Source organism: Salvelinus fontinalis, chromosome 32 (genome assembly GCF_029448725.1).
Source record: "Salvelinus fontinalis isolate EN_2023a chromosome 32, ASM2944872v1, whole genome shotgun sequence".
NCBI lineage: Eukaryota > Metazoa > Chordata > Actinopteri > Salmoniformes > Salmonidae > Salvelinus > Salvelinus fontinalis.
In genome coordinates this window covers 20,076,885-20,097,483 of record NC_074696.1, presented here as the reverse complement: position 1 = coordinate 20,097,483, position 20,599 = coordinate 20,076,885, and the positions used below count along the sequence as shown (strand labels likewise).

The following is a 20,599-nucleotide window of genomic DNA, read 5'->3' as shown; positions in this document are numbered from 1 at the left end:
ATTGGGGTGGGGAGATAGGGCAGGAGAGGGGTGGGTAGCTAGGCAATCCAGGTGTGTAGTGTCTGCCAGCCTACATTTTTGTGGTCTCTGCGGTCTGTCTGCGTGACAGAGGACTGGAGCCAAGGTGTGTCTCAGAGTCTCAGAGCGACTGACAGACCGCCAGACAGGGAATCTCTTACTCACACTGAACACAACACACCTGTGGTAGTATGCAGGTCTGGGAATGTTTACGGGTTGATTTTTTTTATTTGATCATTTGGTATATGTAAACAAATACTAGACTTAGATATTGATCATCTAAAAATGTTAAAATATAATAAAATATGAATGCATTGATTTATTCCAGAATTTAGAAAGGTTAACACTGAATCCATGAGATACAGTCATTTTCCTATAAGTGCTGCCTCTAACATACTGTACAATGGATAAAAGACATTACAAAGCTCTATCAGATGGGAGATGATTGACAGCCTTACCCTGTGATCCTGACGGAGTGTGTGTTGTGTTTGCGGTAGTGTGGTGGTTTGGTGAAGCTGACGTCTGTGTGTTTGTAGATTCCACTCTTATAGACGAAGAAGTCCTCATGGACCTCTAGGATGGCTGCAGGATAACACAGGGGAAAAAACATTATCAGTGGACTGGATACACAAGAAGAAAAACAGATTATAGATTAACTTGACACACAGATACACACACTTTTTACAGCCAAACCAATATATAGCTTTGCAGATGGTAATAAAAGGACCAACCAAAGGCAGTGTCATGCCTCAATATTGTTGAAAAACATAGATAGAATCAACTTGACCATTAATCCTTGTCAGGTAGGGCCTAATTCAGATTTGAGATAAGGAGACTCAACATGTACTCCATGTTAAGTCTACTTATCTCAAGTCTGAATAGGGCCCATAAAGCATAGCTGTAGTTTGAAGGTAACCAATTTAGACTCCAACCTTGTACATCAGGCAAAGAGTTTCTATGCTTGACTGATAGCAAAGAGAGCTCAACCATATAATTACCTTCTTGCACTAAACTGAAATTAATACACCACCAGGAAAAAACTAACTCAAAAGCTAATTCAATTTCCTAATTTCTTTACTTTTTCCGAGCACAGTTTCCCATTTCCCCCTGAGAAGAACACACCCAAAAATCAGAGTGCAGCTGTGGTGTTGGGCCACTTTGAACCGGTGTCTTATGGTGTCTTGAACTCCCTGTGACTTTCTCATTAGCAACCCAACTGGGATAAACAATCTGGAACGCTCACTGAGTAATTTCCACATTTGGAAGGACTACCTGTTCTTACTGGGCTACCGTTCTCTTTGTCTCCTACTGACAAACAAGGACACACACTGCTCTCTGGCAAAGGTAACGACAGAAATTGAAGGGAGAAGAAATGAGGAAAACTTGACGCAAGGCCAATGTTTCAGTCCTGCTGTTTGGAACAATACAACAAGGCTGGCACAGGCTCACAGACTGTCTCTGCACAACCACACGTACACACAAATATAGTTTTTATTTGATTTAACCTTTATTTATAAAGGTTTTTCTCATTGTGATAAAACAAAACAACTTACATACACAACATTGAACAAAACTATAAACACACATACAGTACAACAATTACATATTACGTAAAGAAACACAAATGTCATAACTAAAAACAGCTGTCCTAAAGACAATTATACTGTTCTATGATATTTACATCAACCAAGTGTTAAAACTCCACCAACGTAACTAGATCATACAATTTTAAAATGTTCCGGAGAGAATTCCAGGACCACAGCGCTGAGTAGCTAAAACTATTTCTACCATGACCTGTTCTAATTCTTGGTACTGTTAAAAGCAAATGAGAATGAAATTATATTTATTTACTGACCTGATAAAAAAAGAACAGAGATAGTGGCATTTTACCCAATATGGCCTTATAAATCAGTGTATACCAGCGTTTAAGCCAATCCAAGGTCAATGACGACCAGCCAACGGCGCTGTAGAGATCACAACCTGAGGGCCACATGATATACTGAATCAAGTGCTCTCAGGGTGGTGGTTGAGGTCTGCATATTTATAACATCACTAAAATCTAAAGCCGCCAGTAATGTACATCGTACCAGCTCCTTCCTGGCCTCCAGAGAAAAACAAGCCTTAGGCCGGTAATAAAAACCTATTCTCAGCCTGAGCTCTCCATATGAACAGTGAAGCTCAGCTTGTCATCCACCCACACTCCCAAATATTTGTACACTTTGACTTGCTCTATAGTATGTCCATCCAATATAGCAATGATTAGTAACATGCCTGGTATTTGAAAATACCATGCATTTTGTTTTACCTGAATTCAGAACCAGCTTCAAATAATACAGATTATGTTGTATGATGTTAAATGCTCTTTGGGTATTTTCAAAAGATAAAGACAAACTGCTACCACTTGAATAAAGAACAGTATCATCTGCATAAAAATGAACCGCCGCTGTTTTAATATGATCCCCAATGTTGTTGATATACAAAATGAACAACAGTGGGCCCAAAATAGAACCTTGCGGAACACCTGAGCACAACTCTATGGACTCAGATTTACAACCATCTGCTATTACACATTGTGTACGATTTGAAAGGTAATTTATAAACCAATCTAGAGCATGACCAACAATTCCACAACATTTTAACCTTTGCACCAACACAGCATGGTCCACTGTGTCAAATGCCTTCGACAAATTAATAAAGACAGACACACAATATAACTTCTTGTCAAGAGCACAGTGGATGTCATTTAAAACCTTCAATGTTGCTGAAACAGTGCCGTAGCCAGACCTAAAACCTGATTGCATTCCATTTAAGATGTTGTTTTCTTGGAAGTAGACCTTTAGCTGCCTACTAACTAAGGACTCTAGTACCTTTGACAGTACAGACAATTTTGATATGGGTCGATAGTTGTCAAGTAGCGAAGGATCTCCACCTTTCAGGAGAGGCAGTACAAAAGCAGATTTCCATAACTTCAGAGATCTCCTTAACGTCAAGTGTGAGGTTAAAAATACATGTTAAGGGGAAGCAATGATGTCTGCAGCTAGGTGTAGGAGACGGAGGACTAGTTCATCAGGGCCAGCGGATTTCCTTTCTATCAATTTCTTTCAGGGCTTTGCACACTTCTGAAACAGAGAAGGATGAGAAGGAGAAACTGGCAACTGATAAATTCAGGTAAATTCACAGGGGGCTCATTTATATCTTTAACCTTTTCAAATAAACTGCCTGCATCTAGAAAATTATGATTTCAGGCTTTCAGAATAGAGGTTATCTCATCTACAATCTGTGTGTCTACCAACAATTGTTTGGGAAGCTGTGTATCTTTTTTGCACTCCAAAGCAATTTGGAGGGATTATTTAAATGATCCAAAGTAGATTTAAGGTAGTGGTCTGCTTTCAGTTTTCGGGGTAATAGCCACACCCAGATTTAAAAGCCATCCAATCATCCGCCGAACCAGACCCTCTTGCTTTGGCCCACATAGCATTTAGTTCCTTTATGATTTTAGTAAGTTCATCAGTAAACCAAGGGTTCTCTCTGCCTATTGCATACATCCCGGAATGTGTTGTGGAAGTAAGAAAAGGCTAATTCAACATCAGGGATTAATTCAATTCTATTCCATTTGATGCTAAATACATAATGTAAAAAACCCTTAATATCAAACTGCTTCCAGTTTCTTTTCGTAATGACACGTGGAGATCGCATAGGAATTTTACCATCTCTTACACAGGCAATAGCACAGTGATCACTTATGTAATTTGCAAAAATACCAGAATAAGGACTATTGGTTAAGATCGAATCAATCAAAGAGAATTTCAGAAGATACTTTATATTCAACCTCGTTACACTGTTGACAATCTGAGTGAGATTATAGGTATTGAATATAATTTTGAGTTGATCAGAGCGAGATGTTAACCAATCCTGATTCAGATCCCCCTTCAGGACAATCTCAGTGTTGACATGCTGTGATAACAATTCGAAAATACAACCCGGGGATCCAGCATTAGCAGATTGAGGTCTATAACAACAAGATACAACAATATTTAAAGATGAGGTTTAGGTTCAAAGACAAATATACATAGAACCGAAAATGTGTCTTTTAAGTATATAGCAACACCACCCCCTTAGATTGACCATCTGCACAAAAAACATTGTAACCATTTATGCCAATTTTTTTGTCTGTAATCTATTTTTTGAAACAGGTTTCAAAAAGCATAAATATGTCAGGGTCGGCAGTTATAATCCATATATTCACAAAATCAAGCTTCAGCAGAAGACTTCTTACATTCATATGCAGACACTTCAGGCCTCTCTGACTACTTAATTGGGCTGGGGTAAAAATGTCAGGACCTGGGTTATATTGCACATTTCCAAACAGTTGAAGTAGCAAGATAATGGCAAGTCTATATCGGGGGTTACAACATCTGGATTGACAGACAGCACTTGAAGGACAATCCACAGTCACCAGAGTCTTTAATGCCACATATTACAGGAGATGTGTAAAGTCTAGAGACGTGGTTAAGTACCAAGAAAACAGTCCTGAAGAGTCCGATTTCTCCCATGTTGATTGGGAGAAATGTTTAAAGTTCTCGGGTGAATTTACAGAGCAACCGTGTGGTTTCTCCCAAGGCACGAGGGAGAAACAGTCATAAACTCAGCAAAAAAAGAAACATCCCTTTTTCAGGACCCTGTCTTTCAAAGACAATTCGTAAAAATCCAAATAACTTCACAGATCTTCATTGTAAAGGCTTTAAACACTGTTTCCCATGCTTGTTCAATGAACCATAAACAATTAATGAACATGCACCTGTGGAACGTTCGTTAAGACACTAACAGCTTACAGACGGTAGGCAATTAAGGTCACAGTTTTGAAAACTTAGGACACTAAAGAGGCCTTTCTACTGACTCTGAAAAACACCAAAAGAAAGATGCCGAGGGTCCCTGCTCATCTGCGTGAACGTGCCTTAGGCATGCTGCAAGGAGGCATGAGGACTGCAAATGTGGCCAGGGCAATAAATTGCAATGTCCGTACTGTGAGATGCCTAAGACAGCCCTACAGGGAGACAGGACGGACAGCTGATCGTCCTCGCAGTGGCAGACCACGTGTAACAACACCTGCACAGGATCAGTACACCTGAATATCACACTTGCGGGACAGGTACAGGATGGCAACAACAACTGCCCGAGTTACAGCAGGAACACACAATCCCTCCATCAGTGCTCAGACTGTCCTCAATAGGCTGAGAGAGGCTGGAACGAGAGCTTGTAGGCCTGTTGTAAGGCAGGTCCTCACCAGACCTCACCGGCAACAACATCACCAATGGGCACAAACCCACCGTCGCTGGACCAGACAGGACTGGCAAAAAGTGCTCTTCACTGACAAGTCGCGGTTTTGTCTCACCAGGGGTGATGCTCGGATTCGTTTTTATTGTCGAAGGAATGCACCTTACACCGAGTCCTGTACTTTGGAGGTGGAGGGATCGATTTGGAGGTGGAGGGTCAGTCATGGTCTGGGGCGGTGTGTCACAGCATCATTGGACTGAGCTTGTTGTCATTGCAGACAATCTCAACGCTGTGCGTTACAGGGAAGACATCCTCCTCCCTCATGTGGTACCCTTCCTGCAGGCTCATCCTGACATGACCCTCCAGCATGACAATGCCACCAGCCATACTGCTCGTTCTGTGCATGATTTCCTGCAAGACAGGAATGTCAATGTTCTGCCAGGGCCAGCGAAGAGCCCAGATCTCAATCCCATTGAGCACGTCTCGGACCTGTTGGATCGGAGGGTGAGGGCTAGGGCCATTTCCCCCAGAAATGTCTGGGAACTTGCAGGTGCCTTGATGGAAGAGTGGGGTAACATCTCACAGCAAGAACTGGCAAAACTGGTGCAGTCCATGAGGAGGAGATGCACTGCAGTACTTAATGCAGCTGGTGGCCACACCAGATACTGACTGTTACTTGTGATTTTGATCCCCCCTTTGTTCAGGGACACAATATTCCATTTATGTTGGTCACATGTCTGTGGAACTTGTTCAGTTTATGTCTCAGTTGTTGAATCTTATGTTCATTCAAATATTTGCACATGTTAAGTTTGCTGAAAAAGTTGACAGTGAGAGGATGTTTCTTTTTTTGCTGAGTTTTTTTTTGCTGAGTTTTTTTTCCTCCTCCACAGATCAACGGGCTCTAAAAGTATCGCCAACAATGTAAAAGCCAAGGGTAGACAACAGCAAAATGAGCAACAGCAGCATGTTCGTTTATTGCCCTATCAATTAACATGAGAGAAAACACAGTGCTAAACACATGCAAAGTTAACAGAACAATCTAAGATATGTAGCCAACACAACGCTTAACAATAATATTACATGAGCTACGACTTAATATATAAGCGTTGCTAAATAATAATACAAACATAACAAGAATCAATATTCAAATATTCCAACAGCAGATCAGAACAAGTCTGTGGTGTATGCCTATGATGTAAGCCAGCAAAGCTGAGAGAGAGAGAGAGAGACAGAGACAGAGACAGAGAGAGAGAGAGAGATAGAGAGAGAGATATAGATAGAGAGAGAGTGTTTAGAAGACAACGTGAAGCCCGTGTTTAGAAGACAACGTGAAGCCCGTGTTTAGAAGACAACGTGAAGCCCGTGTTTAGAAGACAACGTGAAGCCCGTGTTTAGAAGACAACGTGAAGCCCGTGTTTAGAAGACAACGTGAAGCCCGTGTTTAGGAGACAACGTGAAGCCCGTGTTTAGAAGACAACGTGAAGCCCGTGTTTAGAAGACAACGTGAAGCCCGTGTTTAGGAGACAACGTGAAGCCCGTGTTTAGGAGACAACGTGAAGCCCGTGTTTAGAAGACAACGTGAAGCCCGTGTTTAGGAGACAACGTGAAGCCCGTGTTTAGGAGACAACGTGAAGCCCGTGTTTAGGAGACAACGTGAAGCCCGTGTTTAGAAGACAACGTGAAGCCCGTGTTTAGAAGACAACGTGAAGCACGCGTTTAGAAGACAGCGTGAAGCCCGGGTTTAGAAGACAACGTGAAGCCCGCGTTTAGAAGACAACGTGAAGCCCGTGTTTAGAAGACAACGTGAAGCCCGTGTTTAGAAGACAACGTGAAGCCCGTGTTTAGAAGACAACGTGAAGCACGCGTTTAAACAGACGCCTCACAAGTCCTCAACTGGCAGCTATATTAAATAGTACCCGCAAAACACCAGTCTCAACGTCAACAGTAAAGAGGCGACTCCGGGATGTTGACCTTTGCTAGTTGAACTACATGTAGTTCACTACTCCCCAACACTGACCTCAGTGAAATCATAAATATAATACATTTAATATATCATACTATATATAATATTATAAACTGGGTGGTTTGAGACCTGAATGCTGACTGACTGACACCCTTGGTATATCAGACTGTATACCACGGGTATGACAAAACATTGCTTTGTACTGCTCTAATTAAGTTGGTTGACAGTTTATAATAGCAATAAGGCACCTCTGGGTTTGTGGTATATGGCCAATATACCAAGGCGATGGGCTGTATTCAGGCACTCCGCGTTGCGTTGTGCATAAGAACAGCCCTTAGCCGTGGTTTAATGACCATACCTCCACGGGCATTATTGCTTAATTAAATTCCACTATAATATAAAATCAAACACGTTCTGTATCCAACCTGGTGATAATAACCTGACTCCGATCCTCCGCCCAATCACTGGCAAAGGATCTCTCATACCCAATCCTGCTCTTTAAGCAAAACCCAAGGCTTTGTTGCCCTTCTGAATTCATTCCTAAAACCAAGAGATTGCTCTGAACGCAACAGCAAACACACATGGTTCCAGTAGCTTATTCTTTTACAGCTGCTGATGGCAATAACACACACACACACGCACACACATCATCTAAATCATCCTACCTTGCACTGGGCCGTTATCCATAATCTCCTTCATGATCTCCTTCTCCTGTGAAGAAACAAAATGTACAGAACTGTGATTAGATGAAATGAAAGAGATGGACAGAACTGTGATTAGATGAAAGGAAAGAGAACGACAGAACTGTGATTAGATGAAAGGAAAGAGAATGACAGAACTGTGATTAGATGAAAGGAAAGAGAACGACAGAACTGTGATTAGATGAAAGGAAAGAGAACGACAGAACTGCGATTAGATGAAAGGAAAGAAAACGACAGAACTGTGATTAGATGAAAGGAAAGAGAACGACAGAACTGTGATTAGATGAAAGGAAAGAGAACGACAGAACTGTGATTAGATGAAAGGAAAGAGAACGACAGAACTGTGATTAGATGAAAGGAAAGAGAACGGCAGAACTGTGATTAGATGAAAGGAAAGAGAACGGCAGAGCTGTGATTAGATGAAAGGAAAGAGAACGACAGAACTGATTAGATGAAAGGACAGAGAACGACAGAACTGTGATTAGATGAAAGGACAGAGAACGACAGAACTGTGATTAGATGAAAGGACAGAGAACGACAGAACTGTGATTAGATGAAAGGAAAGAGATGGACAGAACTGTGATTAGATGAAAGGAAAGAGAACGACAGAACTGTGATTAGATGAAAGGAAAGAGAACGACAGAACTGTGATTAGATGAAAGGAAAGAGAACGACAGAACTGTGATTAGATGAAAGGAAAGAGAACGACAGAACTGTGATTAAATAAAAGGAAAGAGAACGACAGAACTGTGATTAGATGAAAGGAAAGAGATGGACAGAACTGTGATTAGATGAAAGGAAAGAGAACGGCAGAACTGTGATTAGATGAAAGGAAAGAGAACGGCAGAGCTGTGATTAGATGAAAGGAAAGAGAACGACAGAACTGATTAGATGAAAGGACAGAGAACGACAGAACTGTGATTAGATGAAAGGACAGAGAACGACAGAACTGTGATTAGATGAAAGGACAGAGAACGACAGAACTGTGATTAGATGAAAGGAAAGAGATGGACAGAACTGTGATTAGATGAAAGGAAAGAGAACGACAGAACTGTGATTAGATGAAAGGAAAGAGAACGACAGAACTGTGATTAGATGAAAGGAAAGAGAACGACAGAACTGTGATTAGATGAAAGGAAAGAGAACGACAGAACTGTGATTAAATAAAAGGAAAGAGAACGACAGAACTGTGATTAGATGAAAGGAAAGAGAACGACAGAACTGTGATTAGATGAAAGGAAAGAGATGGACAGAACTGTGATTAAATAAAAGGACAGAGAAAGTGGAGGGGATAGCAACATAAATTGTTTGACCATGTTGTAGAACAGCTCCACATCTCTAGATGCATGGCTTGGTGACTTGAGAGGTTATAGAGGAAGATAGACATGCTGTAATGATTTCCAACATTAAGCATCATTTAGAATGCTTGATAATAAGAGGTAATAAAGCCTACGCTGTAACTCAGTGGGTATCCTTTGATTAGGATATAAAACAAGTGGATGCATGTGGATTCTCTTACTGCTCATGGCCTCTGGAAATAGTTAAGGGAGTCCCAAATGGTCCCCTATTCCTTATATAGTGCACTAGTTTGACTAGGGCCCATAGGGCTCTGGTCAAAAGTAGTGTACTTTGTAGGGAAAATGGTGCCATTTGGGACACCACCTTAATGTAATAGCTACAGGCTTTCCAGTTGATCTACTGTAGCTTACTTCAGAGAAGGAATTATAACATTCTCTACTGCTACCCCCTCTTGTGTCTTAGATCAGGGTTCCCCAAACTCGGTCCTGGGACCGCCCCTGGGTACACGTTTTGTTTCTTCCCTAGCTCTAGACAGCTGATTCAAATAATCAAAGATTGACGACTAGTTGGTAATTTGAATCAGCAGTGTAGTGCTAGGTCAAAAATCAAAACATGCACCCAGAGGAAGCCCCAGGACCAAGTTTGGGAAACCCTAGCTGTGTTCGAATACTCATACTAACTGTACTATTTGTGATGTGAATTGAGTATATACACTGCTCAAAAAAATAAAGGGAACACTTAAACAACACAATGTAACTCCAAGTCAATCACACTTCTGTGAAATCAAACTGGCCACTTAGGAAGCAACACTGATTGACAGTAAATTTCACATGCTGTTGTGCAAATGGAATAGACAAAAGGTGGAAATTATAGGCAATTAGCAAGACACCCCCCAAAACAGGAGTGATTCTGCAGGTGGTGACCACAGACCACTTCTCAGTTCCTGCTTCCTGGCTGATGTTTTGGTCACTTTTGAATGCTGGCGGTGCTCTCACTCTAGTGGTAGCATGAGACGGAGTCTACAACCCACACAAGTGGCTCAGGTAGTGCAGTTCATCCAGGATGGCACATCAATGCGAACTGTGGCAAAAAGGTTTGCTGTGTCTGTCAGCGTAGTGTCCAGAGCATGCAGGCGCTACCAGGAGACCGGCCAGTACATCAGGAGACGTGGAGGAGGCCGTAGGAGGGCAACAACCCAGCAGCAGGACCTCTACCTCCGCCTTTGTGCAAGGAGGTGCACTGCCAGAGCCCTGCAAAATGACCTCCAGCAGGCCACAAATGTGCATGTGTCTGCCCAACACCGTGCAGGACGTTTCGCATTTGCCAGAGAACACCAAGATTGGCAAATTCGCCACTGGCGCCCTGTGCTCTTCACAGATGAAAGCAGGTTCACACTGAGCACATGAGCACATGTGACAGACGTGACAGAGTCTGGAGACGCCGTGGAGAACGTTCTGCTGCCTGCAACATCCTCCAGCATGAACGGTTTGGCGATGGGTCAGTCATGGTGTGGGATGGCATTTCTTTGTGGGGCCGCACAGCCCTCCATGTGCTCGCCAGAGGTAGCCTGACTGCCATTAGGTACCGAGATGAGATCCTCAGACCCCTTGTGAGACCATATGCTGACACATGCACATTTGTGGCCTGCTGGAGGTCATTTTGCAGGGCTCTGGCAGTGCACCTCCTTGCACAAAGGCGGAGGTAGAGGTCCTGCTGCTGGGTTGTTGCCCTCCTACGGCCTCCTCCACGTCTCCTGATGTACTGGCCTGTCTCCTGGTAGCGCCTGCATGCTCTGGACACTACGCTGACAGACACAGCAAACCTTTTTGCCACAGTTCGCATTGATGTGCCATCCTGGATGAACTGCACTACCTGAGCCACTTGTGTGGGTTGTAGACTCCGTCTCATGCTACCACTAGAGTGAGAGCACCGCCAGCATTCAAAAGTGACCAAAACATCAGCCAGGAAGCATAGGAACTGAGAAGTGGTCTGTGGTCACCACCTGCAGAATCACTCCTGTTTTGGGGGGTGTCTTGCTAATTGCCTATAATTTCCACCTTTTGTCTATTCCATTTGCACAACAGCATGTGAAATTTATTGTCAATCAGTGTTGCTTCCTAAGTGGACAGTTTTATTTCACAGAAGTGTGATTGACTTGGAGTTACATTGTGTTGTTTAAGTGTTCCCTTTATTTTTTTGAGCAGTGTAGTATGTGTAACAGTTTAACTTTACGTCCGTCCCCTCGCCCATACCCGGGCGCGAACTTATGTTGCTATCCCCTCCACTTTCTCTGTCTTTTTGCACACATCAACAACATTCACCCACGAAGCATCGTTACCCATCGCTCCACAAAGGCCGCGGCCCTTGCAGAGCAAGGGGAACTACTACTTCAAGGTCTCAGAGCAAGTGACGTAACCGATTGAAAGGCTATTAGCGCGCACCACCGCTAACTAGCTAGCCATTTCACATCCGTTACATATGCTTATTGGTCATAGTATGGATATAGTTAGTGTGCTAAAAGTTTCCGGATGACGTACTAAATTCATCAAAATTCGATGTATGCAAGCAGTGGACAATATTCCCGTACTTTTAGGGCCCATAATGCAATTCTTCCGAAAATGGGCGTGGCTTCATAACTTTTCAGATTTGATGAAAATTGCGGAAAATATGCAGCCAAAGTCTGACATAAGCGGATACAAATTCATTGCTTTAACTAATTATGACAAATGTTAAGAAAATGTTGAAAAATTTAATAAAGTAATGCCTTTTCAAATAAGTTACGTTACACGTTATGTTGGCTAAAAGTTTGTTAGCTACGCTATCCTTACTAACCGCATAGCATTACAGCAGTATGTACTGGTATGTTAGCTAGTTACCTAACTTTAGTTGGCTATTAATACATTGAACTTGCCAGGCAGTATTTTTTCAGTCTCCTGAGGGGGAATAGGCTTTGTCGTGCCCTCTTCACAACTGTCTGTGCAAAGCTGTCATTAAGGCAAAGGGTGGCTACTTTGACGAATCTCAAATATAAAATATATTTAGATTTGTTTAACACTTTTTCGGTTACTACATGAGTCCATAGGTGTTATTTCACAGTGTTGATGTCTTCACTATTATTCTACAATGTAGAAAATAGTAAAAATAAAGAAAAACTTTTGACTGGTACTGTATGTCAGGCTGGGATTCACCATGTCAAAAGGTTTTTCCCCAGGTGCATGAACAATGAGGATATTTACTGCGACTTGGATGAGAACCTATGTCCAAATAGTCAAGACCGGTTTGATGCAAACTAGTGTCGGCTAAACGTTATGTTTCTTTCATTTGATTACATTGTGAAAGATTTCTTCAGTTATTACACCTTTCATCACACATAGGATAGAAATGATGGACATTTTATGATCAGTACATTTTAATGGGGGTAGTGCAAGTGTATTGCCTAATGTGAAAACAGTGTAATGTACTGTAATATACAGTACTGTAGCATACTACATCTTGAAACATGTATCTAAAAATGCTTGCTATTGGATTGACTGGTTGTTAAAATGTGTAAATTGTGGAGCACATCATTATGTTGGGTTTTGGTGATTAAATCAATGTACTCATTATATTTCATAGCAAAGTTATATTTTGGATCAATGATTGTGTGGTGAAAAATGTCGACAAACAAAATGAATGCACAATGAAAGGTTTTGAGTGTAATACTGGCTGCGTTACAATTGTTACCAGTTTGGAGTTTTGTACAAAGAGTTTTTAAAATTCACCACCTACTTGGTAAAATAGTACCAAAGTGATAAAAAACTGTATATGTGTGTGTGTATGTGTGTGTACATACGTTTGATGAGAGCCTGTAGGGAGGTGTAGACTGGTAGATGTCATTGTGGTAGGTGTGTGTGCTGGGGCAGCGTGCAGTAGCCTGTCTCTTTCCACGGCCCACAGAGCGACTCTGCATCATACAGCGGCCCACCTCTGCTGGTGTCTGATGGGGGGCAGAGAACGGGTAGCACTCTTCTGTCACCACACTGAGAGAAGGACAGAAAGAGAGAGAGAGATGGAGAGTAGAGAGAGAGAGAGAGATGGAGAGTAGAGAGAGAGAGAGGTGGAGAGTAGAGAGAGAGAGATGGAGAGTAGAGAGAGAGAGATGGAGAGGAGAGGAGAGGAGAGGAGAGGAGAGGAGAGGAGAGGAGAGGAGAGGAGAGGAGAGGAGAGGAGAGGAGAGGAGAGGAGAGGAGAGGAGAGGAGAGGAGAGGAGAGAGTACAGATAATCATCAATTCACAGCTAAAGAACCGAAAATTCACTCAAATTCACTCAATTCATTTGATCATTTAAAAAGCTCCTAATATTGTGCCTGGTGTCGCAATAAAATATGTCCTACCCTATGCGCCTCATGTACCACCAGGCTCCGTCGATACGTCCTCCAGCACAGCCCCCTTGGTTGCGTGTATCACAGGAAATTAGGTTCTGGGGCGACAGTTGAGGGGTCATGTGACCCATCGACTGGATGGAGATTCGATCAGATGCCACCGCTGAGCGAGGGAAATAGAGATGGAGGGAAAGAGAGATGGAGAGAAAGAGAGATGGAGGGAAAGAGAGATGGAGGGAAAGAGAGATGGAGGGAAAGAGAGATGAGGGAAAAAAGATGGAGGGAAATAGAGATGGAGAGAGAGAGATGGAGGGAAAGAGAGATGGAGAGAAAGAGAGATGGAGAGAAAGAGAGATGGAGGGAAAGAGAGATGAGAGACGGAGCGAAAGAGAGAGAGATTGAACTTCTGGGAAATGTTCTAAGAGATGTTAAAGAAATTATAAAGGGACGTTCTGGTATGTAAATGATAAGAGGACGTTCTGGTATGTAAATGATAAGGGGACGTTCTGGTACTTAAATGATTAGGGGACGTTCTGGTATGTAAATTATAAGGGGACGTTCTGGTATGTAAATGATAAGGGGACGTTCTGGTACGTAAATGATAAGGGGACGTTTTGGTACGTAAATGATAAGGGGACGTTCTGGTACGTAAATGATAAGGGGAATTTCTGGTATGTAAATGATAAGGGGGCGTTCTGGTATGTAAATGATAAGGGGACGTTGTGGTATGTAAATGATAAGGGGGCGTTCTGGTATGTAAATGATAAGGGGACGTTCTGGTACGTAGATGATAAGGGGAATTTCTGGTACGTAAATGATAAGGGGGCGTTCTGGTACGTAAATGACAAGGGGATGTTCTGGTACTGAAATGTCGTTTTGAAAGCATTTTACAATTTTCTCAATATTTGTAATATTGCGGGAAAAAATGTAACCCACATTTACCAGTATTTTACCAAAATGCCAGTACTTTATAAAAATACCTGTATTTTACCAGTATTCTGCCAGTATTTTACTACCATGTAGTGTCTCACCTGCAGTGGAGAAGGCCCAGGAGGCAGCGCAGTTGCCCTGGTCCAGAGGTTCGTGGATCTTTCCAGGCCACTTCTCTGCTGCGTTGAAGTACTGAGGCAGACGATCATTCTGAGGGTCCATATTCAGCTGAGCAGGGGGATAGAGAGAAGGAGGAAAACAGGAATTAGCTACTGTACAATTTCAATCCTGTTTTAATGTACTTGACCACCTTGATATTTTATTTGGAAGTATTCAAATACAATTTCTTATTACTCCCAAAAACACACAGTAGGTGTTCCAACAGCCAGACAGCAAGAGGAGACTGACAAACCAACAGCAAGAGGAGACTGACAAACCAACAGCAAGAGGAGACAGACAAACCAACAGCAAGAGGAGACTGACAAACCAACAGCAAGAGGAGACTGACAAACCAACAGCAAGAGGAGTCTGACAAACCAACAGCAAGAGGAGACTGACAAACCAACAGCAAGAGGAGACTGACAAACCAACAGCAAGAGGAGTCTGACAAACCAACAGCAAGAGGAGACTGACAAACCAACAGCAAGAGCAGTCTGACAAACCAACAGCAAGAGGAGACTGACAAACCAACAGCAAGAGGAGACTGACAAACCAACAGCAAGAGGAGACTGACAAACCAACAGCAAGAAGAGACCGACAAATCAACAGCAAGAAGAGACCGACAAATCAACAGCAAGAGGAGACCGACAAACCAACAGCAAGAGGAGACTGATAAATCAACAGCAAAAGGAGACAGACAAACCAACAGCAAGAGGAGACAGACAAACCAACAGCAAGAGGAGACTGACAAACCAACAGCAAGAGGAGACTGACAAACCAACAGCAAGAGGAGACTGACAAACCAACAGCAAGAGGAGACTGACAAACCAACAGCAAGAGGAGACTGACAAACCAACAGCAAGAGGAGACTGACAAACCAACAGCAAGAGGAGACTGACAAACCAACAGCAAGAGGAGACTGACAAACCAACAGCAAGAGGAGACTGACAAACCAACAGCAAGAGGAGACTGACAAACCAACAGCAAGAGGAGACTGACAAACCAACAGCAAGAGGAGACCGACAAACCAACAGCAAGAGGAGACCGACAAACCAACAGCAAGAGACTGACAAACCAACAGCAAGAGGAGACTGACAAACCAACAGCAAGAGGAGACTGACAAACCAGCAGCAAGAGGAGACTGACAAACCAGCAGCAAGAGGAGACTGACAAACCAACAGCAAGAGGAGACTGACAAACCAACAGCAAGAGGAGACTGACAAACCAACAGCAAGAGGAGACTGACAAACCAACAGCAAGAGGAGACTGACAAACCAACAGCAAGAGGAGACTGACAAACCAACAGCAAGAGGAGACTGACAAACCAACAGCAAGAGGAGACAGACAAACCAACAGCAAGAGGAGACAGACAAACCAACAGCAAGAGACTGACAAACCAACAGCAAGAGGAGACCAACAAACCAACAGCAAGAGGAGACTGACAAACCAACAGCAAGAGACTGACAAACCAACAGCAAGAGGAGACTGACAAACCAACAGCAAAAGGAGACTGACAAACCAACAGCAAGAGGAGACTGACAAAATAACAGCAAGAGGAGACTGACAAACCAACAGCAAGAGGAGACTGATAAATCAACAGCAAGAGACTGACAAACCAACAGCAAGAGACTGACAAACCAACAGCAAGAGACTGACAAACCAACAGCAACAAGTTCCTAATGATACTTTTGTACGGAACGTGCAACGTTGATTATTTATCCACAATAGAACATTGCATGTAATACAGTGAGATGGCCTAATCAGAGTGTCTGTTAAGTTATTTTATAATAGAGGACTTATTCACAGATGATTAGTACCATTTGGCCCAATGAGTTAGAATGGAAACAGAATCTTTGATCAGTCTCCAGACCATAGAGCTGATTGAACTGACTGAGGGAAGCTACACTAACAGACAACCTCAGTGTAACAAAGACATTGAAAGCGGGGAAGGAAAAATATCTGCTCTCACTGGAAATAATATGCAACTATGTGATTAATCTACAAACAGCCGAGATTGAAAGGGGAGCCTGATCTGGCTTTAAACGCCTAATATAGACTCATTGGAGAAGCCTCCAACTCCAGAATGAAATCACTCTGATAATGCCTCAGACAAATACCTGGTATAGCAAGCTTATCATAATGATTATCACATTAAGTCATGAGGGGGGATATCTATGCTGCCTCACATATTCCTCACCAGTCCAAGAGGTTCTGCTGTATGTGTCATGAGTCATCTGACCAAAAGGGCTACATCCCAAATTGAACCCTATTCCCTACATAGTGAACTACTTTTCACCAGAGCACTACAGTATATAGGGAATATGGTGTAATTTGGGACGTAGACAGGCCAGGTCTGGAGGTGGGAGGCATGCTTAACCCTGCCGTTGTGTAGCATTAGCATGTAACTCTATCTTTGTTTAGACAGAGCACAGCGGCTGATATGTCCTCCTCACATTCCTCCCCGCTAATGTCTATGTGTGTGTGTGGCTCCAACCCCCCAGGATTTAGGAGTGGAGTGGGAGTGAGTTAGGGAGTTAGGAGTGGGCCTATCCATTATCCAGTATGACTGTTTGACGTGTGGGGACTGAGCTGGGAGACAGACAACAGACAGAGAGATCTATGAATAAGCTCTCCTGCTTAGATCTGGCTCCTGGTACAGGTAGGGGCATGTTGGGCTGGGGGAGTGGGGGATTGGAAAGAAACAAGTTGTACGGAGGAGGAGTGGGGGAGTTAAGTCTGGAGGATGTAGGGGGGAGAGGTGGGGATGGTGTCTGGGAAGGGTAGGGGGAGAGAGGAAGGCCAGTCAGTTGTGTTGTCTGAAATGAGGATGGCTCCACCCCATCCTCCCCTACCCTCCACCCCATCCTCCCCTCCACCCCATCCTCCTCTCTCCTCCACCCCTATCCTATCCCCTCCACTCCCCCTCCACCTCTATCCTCTACCGCATCTTCTACCCCTATCCTATCTCCCGTCCTCTCTCTCCTAAACCTGTCTCTGATTGGCTCTTACGTAATCTGTCTGGTTAGATGTAAACAAAGCTAAAGATGGCACATAGCAGAGAGTAGGCTTCCAAGATCCAGTCAGACAAAGAATTATCAACAGACCAATAACAGGCTTCACCTGGTAGCCATAGCTAGTAATGACACAGGCCAGGCCAGCAGAATCTTTATATAAAATGTTATGTCATGTGTCCCTCTTGATGCACACGCAATTTAAAAAGCAGACTGGACTGTCCCTCACTCTCAAGGCCGTGTCAGCATATCTGCATTCCATGTATGGGCCCCGGTAAAAGTTGTGCATTATATAAGGAATAATTTCCCATTCGAGATGTATCCCATGAATCACCCAGCCCAACCCTTTCCCTACCCAGCAGACAGGTCTCCTCACCTGCATCTCGTTCATGCTCATGATAGTCCTGGAGGGCCTCTGAGTCCCCAGGCGATATCTCAGGCCTTCATCCAGAGACATGCCATAGAACTGGCTGTAGTTTGCTGCCCGCCAGCTAGGGACACAGAGGAGAGGAAAGTCCAAACAGTGAGTGTGAGAAACGTGTGTGTGCGCGCATTAAGGCAGCCAAACAGTTTACGTAAACGGAGCCGACTGAGTGTTGCAGTGTCCTTTTACGTAGTACGTACAAGAACGCCCCATGAAATTGGGAACGCAACGTGTAGTTCCTTGCGCAGACTTGAGGGGCAGTATTGAGGGAGTGGTGAACGGGTCAGCTGTTTGTTTACCTGCACCCGCCCGCAATTGCTAATAACCCATCCGCAACCACCCGGCTATATGTGAGAAAGTGAAAATCTGAGGCCTGCATCCAACACTAACATAGAAAATGCACAGTTGTCTAGTCAGACAGCGGAATGGTTTCTTGAGGCTGTTTGTTAGTCAACTTGTCTATAATTAGACCCATGCAGCTTCTCTTCTGTCATTATACAGTATGCTGCCCTGGAGGACCGAAATAAACCCTTGCTCACTAGAATAATGTAATGAATTGATTAAATGAATGCTTCAATCTAGTTGACATCGACAAAGTTTTCTCTGTCATCTCTGCTTCTTTCAGGGAGCAAAGAAGTTTAGGGACCGGGGAAAGAATGTAGCAACAACAAATAATACTAAGGGAAAGAGTTCCTGTGCAAAATGTCCAAATGACATCAGTTTGACTGGTTGTAAGGAAATAGGAAGCTGTGAAAACGACCCAACATGTTTCTGATAAGATTTCAGTTCTGCTTGGATGCATATTTTATGTGGTTGAAATACTATCAGCTTTTATGATCCTGATAAAGACTAACTGCACATTCACATTCTCTCAAGATGCTGAAAGAAAGAAATCATGTTTCTCCACTCTTGTTCCTGAGTAAAAATGTAGCCTACAATTGGTGTATCATTTTACTGCAGGAGTTAATATTAAGGTTATGTGAGAGGTTATAGACCTACAGTCAGTGTCCAGTTTTCAGTTTCCATTGAACCCATCTGAACAGTAGGCTACAGTTCCCTTCATGTGCCATAGGCCTATTTGAAGTCCCCGTCTTGTACGGCACTTCACAATCATCATTTGCTAGATATTACTGTACAGTTGGAACTAGAAGCATAAGCATTTCGCTACACTTGCATTAACATCTGCTAACCATGTGTATGTGACCAATAAAATTTGATTTGGATCACATATAACATAACCGGCACTGCTATCATCCTCTATTACCACTCATGGGTGGCAGGTAGCAATGCGGTTAAGAGCATTTGGCCAGTAACTGAAAGGTCGCTGGTTCGAATCACCGAACCGACTAGGTGAAAAAAATCTGCCGATGTGCCTTTGAGCAAGGCACTTAACCCTAAATGCTCTAGTAAGACTTGCAGTCTCTGGAGAAAAGCATCTTCCAAATGTAAAAAAGGTACTTTTCTGGCCTTCCTTATATTTATGTTCAAGAGTCGAATTAGCAGCTTCTCCCTTATTGAATTCAACTCTGACATTGTCCTTTGTACCTCCGTGGATTGATGTTAACTTTTTCTGCCTATTCCCGAAAGCATTTGGCGATTGGCGTGTAGGCTATTTGACACTCGTGCAGTTAGGCCCTGAAGTTTAGGCTTACGCATTAATGCCAGATAATAAAGGAAAAACATCACTGTAGACTATAGATATAAATTGCACAAGAGTTACCTCTTTATTCAACCCGCCCCCAACCACCCGCCCTTGATCCACACAATATTTCATGACCGTAAACACGCCCGCAGGTTATGAGTCAACCAGTGCATCACTAGCGTGCATGTGTATGTTTGTGTGTGTGTGCATACGTGTGTGTGTGTTTAAGTGCTCTTACCCATAATTTCCTCTGTTGACAGCCTGGATCATGTCATTCTCTATCAGACAGGCATGCTGCTCACACTCCCAACGCCCAGTTGTTCCACATGTACTGTAGGAGGTAGAGGAGGGAGGGGGAGAAAAGGAGAGGGAGAGAGAGCAGAGAGGTAGAGGAGGGGGAGAAGAGCAGAGAGGTAGAGGATGGAGGGGGAGAGAGAGCAGGGAGGTAGAGGAGGGGAGGGGGAGAGAGAGCAGGGAGGTAGAGGAGGGGAGAGGAGGGGGAGAGAGAGCAGAGCGGTAGAGGGGGGGAGAGGAGAGGAGGGGGAGAGAACAGAGAGGTCGAGGAGGGGGAGAGAGAGCCGAAAGGTAGAGGAGGAGAGTGGGAGAGAGAGCAGAGAGGTTGAGGAGGGGAGTGGGAGAAGAACAGAGAGGTAGAGGAGGGGAGAGGGAGAGGGAGAGAGAGCAGAGAGGTAGAGGAGGGGAGAGGGAGAGAGAGCAGAGAGGTAGAGGATGGATGGGGAAAAGGTAGAGGGGAGGGATAGAGAGCAGAGAGGTAGAGGAGGGGAGGGGAGAAGAGCAGAGAGGTAGAGGAGGGGGA

At 43.6% G+C, this 20,599-nt stretch overlaps 1 protein-coding gene across 2 annotated transcripts in view; it reads right to left on the bottom strand.

Annotated features, from left to right (window-relative positions):
- LOC129830866 (tubulointerstitial nephritis antigen-like) overlaps nucleotides 1-20,599 on the bottom strand; it is a 77,296-nt gene that overhangs the window by 14,025 nt on the left and 42,672 nt on the right. For both annotated transcript variants that reach the window (XM_055893676.1, XM_055893675.1), the window contains exons 4-10: nucleotides 20,021-20,113; nucleotides 18,093-18,207; nucleotides 14,648-14,774; nucleotides 13,629-13,779; nucleotides 13,088-13,274; nucleotides 7,921-7,966; nucleotides 477-600 (exon numbers count right to left, since the gene is read on the bottom strand). In XM_055893676.1, coding sequence (XP_055749651.1) covers nucleotides 477-600; nucleotides 7,921-7,966; nucleotides 13,088-13,274; nucleotides 13,629-13,779; nucleotides 14,648-14,774; nucleotides 18,093-18,207; nucleotides 20,021-20,113 — 843 coding nt within the window. The remainder of the gene's footprint in view (nucleotides 1-476; nucleotides 601-7,920; nucleotides 7,967-13,087; nucleotides 13,275-13,628; nucleotides 13,780-14,647; nucleotides 14,775-18,092; nucleotides 18,208-20,020; nucleotides 20,114-20,599) is intronic.